The 6,710-nt window shown below is 33.9% G+C and overlaps 1 protein-coding gene across 1 annotated transcript in view; it reads right to left on the reverse strand.

Annotated features, from left to right (window-relative positions):
- Positions 1-2,376: 2,376 nt before the first annotated feature.
- Positions 2,377-6,710, reverse strand: part of LOC106882982 (uncharacterized) — a 62,607-nt gene continuing 58,273 nt past the window's right edge. Inside the window, exons 7-9 of the mRNA XM_052975195.1 lie at positions 5,735-6,213; positions 4,784-4,871; positions 2,377-2,720 (exon numbers count right to left, since the gene is read on the reverse strand). Of these exons, the coding sequence (XP_052831155.1) occupies positions 2,418-2,720; positions 4,784-4,871; positions 5,735-6,213 (870 nt within the window). The 3' untranslated portion in view covers positions 2,377-2,417. The remainder of the gene's footprint in view (positions 2,721-4,783; positions 4,872-5,734; positions 6,214-6,710) is intronic.

The raw sequence follows: 6,710 nt of genomic DNA on the forward strand, positions 1-6,710 counted from the left end.
ATATATATATATATATATATATATAAGAGACCAAAGTGTACGTATGCCGCTATATTTTTATATATAAAAAATACAAAAAAGGGACAAGAGAACATCCAGATAGACGATACAAAGAAAACAAGGACGGGTCATTCAGAGGTTTCATTCCTCAGTCGAGTTCCAGATTATCTTTGCGATTTCGGCTGGTTATACTCAAGATTGCTCCAATCTGGCCAGCCCCAAGGAAAAACTAAGTTAAGAGCATTAGATTCCTTGGAAGAAAGCAGCGAATGTATATGATGAAAATAAGGACAGAAAAAAATGGGCTAATGAATGAAAACAACAACAAATAACAAAAAAAGAAATGAATAGTTATATAAATATTTATTGATTAAACAGCTGGTAAGCTGTGAGTGGTTAATATTGACGATATCTATATTACAAAATACATACATCAATGAATGTCTTTATTGAAATGTCTCTCCATAAATAATTTTCTGAAATAAAATTCCAAGCATGTTATTCCCATAAGAGACACAATGTATGTAAATTGCAATGTGGACTTTGATAAGGTACATAATTTAGCTCACCTTAGGCAAATGGATACTACCATTTCAGCTTTATAGTTGAGTGCTTAGCAGCAGAATAATATTCCAATACGTTTGTCTGTATGTGTTTGTGTGAGTATATATGTACTTGTATAAGCATGTATGTGGAAGTTACCAGGCCATAGTTGATACAAGGAAAATTTTGACACCGAATAATAAATATTTAAGTGAAGTTAACAGTTTTTGTGTGATTCTGAATGGCTAATAAATATCTTCCATGCTGTAATCCTTTTAGTTTCAGCACATGATCTCAGATCAAATCACTTGTGTGGCATGTACACCTCAGAAGTATAGATAATTCCTGAAAGGGTGTCATCTAAGAGTAGTACCCCTTGATTTATTATTTCCTTTACTAGACTTACTGTGAACTCTCAAGACATTTCATGAGACGTTTTGTGTTTTCATCCAAAATGGAGACAAAAACCATCCTCTGTGTGATCGGCTTGAAAAATTGTTAGGATATTAAGATATTTTTCTTAACATGAAAGTAATGGTAGCCTTAATACACAAATAAAGAAATTTTATCCACGAATGTGGTGTTGAGCATTCATTCTCATTGTTTAATATTTACGTATATATATATATATATATATATATATATATAAGTTTTTTGTTTGATGTACCAATTCTACCATTGAAAACTCTGTATTCTAATACAATACAGCTCAATGAATATTGGTTTTGGAACATTATCTGAAACATTTAAACATATTATCTTTCGATGTTGACTAGATGTTGAACTAAGAGTGCAGTACTGTTTGTGTTTGTGTCAAAACAGCTTGAAGGACTTCCTTTTTTTTTCTACATTTCACAGTGAGGTTTGCATAATCTTGATCTATTTATTGGATCATTTGCAAGGTTCATTATCTGTTATTGCTATGTCAGCAAGTTTGAGTTCAGATGATAACTTATATGAAATACATCTTTCAAACAAGATTCTGGAATACTTTGAAACAGAACATCTGCTATATTTAAATGCAGTTATGATTGCATTATAGTGCAATTGGTAGATTTCTCAGTTAGATGTCTTAACTCATATAAAGTTTGGGTGTACACTGTCTTAGTTCAAATCCTTTTCTGTTCTGGATTAAGCATAAAGCTCTTAGACCATACTCTTATTTTACTCAGCTCTTCTTTACTCATCAAACTGGATTTTTCCTCATCATGATAATAATAATAATAATATATTTAAGCTTCATTTAAGTATATGATCTTTGTTTGTGGTTATGGTTAATTTAGATAATTACAGTATCCGCTTTGATTATATTTATATACTGCACTGGATCACTATACTGGATTCATCAAGGTAACTTGGATCACTGTACTGGATTCATGATTAATACTGTTATTAGAACTGCAGCAATTTTGAAGTTGGGTCCTTGAAATTAATTATGTGATATTCCAAGAAATAACATCATCATCATCGTTATCAACCCTCTGGACATTACTGCCTTGAGTCTAAGAACTCATGGGACCAGGCACCTAGTTTCCATGGCATATAAGTGACTGAGACCTCAACATTCCCTCTGAGTAAGATGTCAGTCCATGACCGGACTCAAGAAATAACATCCAATTTTTTACTTACTCCACTAATATCTCGACAAGTGGAAATAATTTTCTGTCCAATCATTTGTTGTTGAATCAACAATCTTACCGAAACAGATTACAATTAGTAATTGAGGCAAAAAGAAGCAAGCTGTGATAATAGTGAAGTATAACAGAATAGTGTGCTTTGAAATTTAAGGTTGTAAAGCAATGAAGTGGAATTATTAGATGCAAAGAAAAGTACAACCTTTTAAACAGTTTAATTACACTTTTGATAGTGAGAAATTATATATCCACAATGGATCTTTTCTTTCCAAAGTTCATTCCCGCTTGGTTTGCTCCATGGTTGAAGCCATATTGAAGATTGATGGTACGCTTGCCTTCTTCTGACACGTCTTCTGATTTGATGTCATTTACGTGGCGGACAGCTCCGAAGCTCATTCCTTTCTGTGTTGCAAATTTGTTGCTTCCTGCCTGAAGTCCAATGATTCCTTCACCGGCACGCATTACTTCAGTATCGAAATTAAGTTCACGAGATTCATGAGGCTTCGGACCACATTGTGGACCATTGAAATTGTGCTTTTGTGCCTGGGGTAGACAACAAGGAGGATATGTTAACACAACGAATATAAAGTGTTCATTAGAAATTGATGATTCAACATTGATAAACAGAATGTAACTTTAGTTTCCTCATAACATTCTACATTAATATCAAATCTGAACTGAGATGTGTTTTATAGTCATATTTGTATTGTGTCTGTTAATTGACTAGTTTATTTCTGGCCATTTTGATGGGTGATTCTTTTCACTTTTGATATAAAGTATAATATTCTGTTCTTCAAAAATGGCCAACATAGTTAAAGTATGTGAAATTTTAAATTATTTTAACAAGTTTTACAAGTCTTGTAATTGCTATCAAAATAGATATATTTCAGCTAAAGATATAAGCCATTAAATGCTAAATCATCACCAACATTATTTTGATGTCCACTTTTCCATGTTTGCATGGGTCAGATGGAATTAACTGAGACAGATTTTCTATGGCTGGATGTCCTTCATCTGTTTCCAAGCAGGGTAATATTTCCCCATGACCAGACATGTTCTTGCAGAATATTGGAAATGAATGACATTACTTTTACGACAGTGACAATCATTTTATTTCATTATAAATAGAAAATTTAATTAAACAATTTTAGTTTTGATGTCTATATTTTTAGATGAATTATTGCAGAGAGATTTTAGAGATTTTGAACATTTTATCTTTTTACTAGTTTCAGGAATTATCAAGTATAATGAATGCAGACTATGATAGCTATTTATTTTATCAACTTCAGAAGCTTGAAAGATAAAATCATGTTGTCCATTATGGTAACGATTCTGACAGCTTGCCACATTCTATATTACTAAATAATATTTTTCTTTTGGAAGACAAATTTGTGTATCAAATCTGCTTGATTAGATGATTTCGACCAGGTATAGGAGACTCACAGGGTACTTATTAAAGAAAGCCTAAATCAACTCAACAACTGGTTCCATCACTGCAAATTATATATATGTAAAAGAAAATCCCCAAAAATATAAAAACTATTGTCAATTTGGTAGAGATCAGGGACTATAGTTGCGTTTGGTAGAGAGAATGTGCTTTAGTTACATTTAGTAGAGAGCAGACACTTTAATCACTTTTGGTACTTGTTCTATTGATTCCAGGGAGATTAAAGTCAAAGTGAAATGTAGAAAGATTTGAGCATATTGTATTCTGTTCTGTTGGTTTGACCATTTTCTCAGCCTTTAATGTAGGGGCAACAATGTATAATTCCACTCATTTCTTGGGAATGGGCATAGTCAGGCTATTTTCAATTGTCCCATTGGGGACTTAGTACTTGTTTTATCTATTTTGGAAGGATGAAGAGTCATATTGACTCCATTTTTTCATGGCCACTCTATTAGGATTTAAATTAAGGATGTAGGGAAACAAATTTGTTTGTATTTACTCTATTATCTCCTTGAGTGTAATTATATAAACCTAATAAGCACTTAGGTCTCATACAAGACACTAAGGGAGTCTCTATGTAGTTGCTTAACTTGTGGAGAAATAATTACCAAATAACCTTCAAATGAGGCCCTACCATCTTAAAAAGTGTACAACATATTGGGTTACTTAGACCTAGGTGTACTGTTTTTAAGAAAGATGGGATGTTCTCAGCTGGAACTCTTTTGATTATAAATTTGCTCTATCAGAGCTGACATGGAGCTGAACAACAACAACAACAAAAGTGAAGAGAGAGAGAGAGAGAGAGAGAGAGAGAGAGAGTTTAATATTTCAATGAGAGGTTTTTTCCATTTGCATAATTGTGTACCGATTTCAAAGATTTTCATCCAGAAGCATCACAAAAGGGCCATGTGTTCAGAATTATCTTACCTCTTTCAAACACACACACACACACACACACACACACACACACACACACACACACACACAAAGTATGACAGACTCTAGAAAAACAAGGCTGTTGATTGAAAATTTCCAAAATGCACTTGAATTTAAAATATTTATTTATTATACAAGTAAGCTGTAAGTGGTTGTTGATATCAACGATGTTATATCTGCTGTTGTAAAATACATGCAATGGCAAATATGCTTATCCAAATACTTCTCCACAAACAATTGCCTGAATTATATTTTCTGAATTGTAACTCCTGTTGACGGAATAATATCTGTAAAACATTGGTTCAGGAATACTATTTGAATTATATAAACATAAAATAAGCTTTTGCAGAACTGATGTTGGACAAAAGGAGCAGAATAGTTGTGTTTTTGTTGGAACAGTCTCAAAGATCTTCTCATATTCCACACTGAGTGTTTGAGTAATTTGTGAAATTTTAAGCAGTACTGCTGTGCTGAAAATTGTGATTTGAATTTACTCGTTTGAGATTCCAAGAAAAAGACAATCGTCAATCAATTTCTCTCCAAGCTTTCCTTTCACTTCACTAAAGCCTTAAAAAGTTGCAACAGTCATATGTTCTGCTAGATTGTGAAGGGGATGTTGCAAATAAGAAGAATTAACAATCTTATCAAAAAAACTTATTAAAAATTAACACAACATCCACTTTTAAGTGATGATAGACATTACCTTTTGGTGTTAATACTGCTTCTGTCACCAATAATTATTTCTCAACAAGCCCACTGGCTATTTGTGAAACCAGTGCCTGATTAGGTACTGTGATTCTATGTGTAATAATAGCAGAGTTGTCACTGATATTTCCAGTGGTCAGGTGTCTATCATTGACAAGGCCAAGGAAGGCCAAAATCAAGTGATCTAGTTGTCTTGGTGGCAGTCAGGACAGGGGATTTATCTCCTGCTAGCAATGCAAACAAGAGTTCACCAAAAGCCTATGTGAGAGGTTTTTTCATGGTAACTATCGCACAACATTCACTTTTAAGTAATGAAAAAAAAATTGTATTTAATAATTAAGCCCCAAAATAAAGAAAAGGAAAAAGAATCAAATTTGACAATGATTTACAGCAGTGCTTTAGAAGTGAGGGCTGTCAATCAAGTGCAAAGAAAAATATGATCTTGTAAACAGTTTGATTGTGATGTTACTAATCTACAATAGATCTGTTCTTTCCAAAGCTCATCCCTGTTTGGTTCGCTCCAGCAGTATAGCCATATTGGAGATTGATGGTACGTTTTCCTTCATCAGAGATCTCTTCTGATTTGATGTCATTCCCGTGACGAACTGCTCCGAAGCTCATACCTTTCTGGGATGCAAATTTGTTGCTGCCACTTTGCAGACTGACTTCTCTGTTACTTTCTGCATCATACTGGTCACAACGGATGTCTGCAATGTGGCGGACACCACCCATCACCATTCCTTTCTGCGTTGCATATTTGTTGCTTCCAGCCTGAAGAATAACAATTCCATGACCAGCACGCCTTACTTCTGGTTCAAAATGAACTGCACGAGATTCATGAGGCTTCGGACCACATGATGAACCATTGAAATTGTGTCTTTGTGCCTGGGATAGACAACAAGGAGGATATGTTAACAATACAGACATAAAGTGTTCACTAGAATTGATGATTCAAACACAATTAGATTCTAGTTTCTCCCTAATCTCTTACATTAATGCTGTTATATTCTAAACTGAGGAGCTGTGTTTTGTGTTCATGTCAAACTGTATCAGCTTATTCTGACTTTATTATTAATGAATAGGCATTGTGAAATGATAAATGGTATCTCTAGTAATGATTTCTCTATTAAAAACAAATGTGTGTATCAAATTTCCTGAATTAGCCAGTTTTTATCAGGTATAGAGGACTCAGAGACCTTCTCTTGGAAAATTCTCGGTACCAGCCACATATGTATGAACGTTATTTGCCACAAATAACGTACATACATATGCCCATCATCATCATCAAGATCATCATCATCACCACCACCACCACCACCACCACCACCACCAATCCCTATGTCCAGACATTTTTTTTTTCACAGAAGAGTAGAGACAAACATCGCTTGTATGATGGTGATGCTTATTTACAACTATCACACATACACATACACACACACACACAC

The sequence above is a fragment of the Octopus bimaculoides genome, chromosome 20, assembly GCF_001194135.2.
Source record: "Octopus bimaculoides isolate UCB-OBI-ISO-001 chromosome 20, ASM119413v2, whole genome shotgun sequence".
In the NCBI taxonomy this organism is placed as follows: domain Eukaryota; kingdom Metazoa; phylum Mollusca; class Cephalopoda; order Octopoda; family Octopodidae; genus Octopus; species Octopus bimaculoides.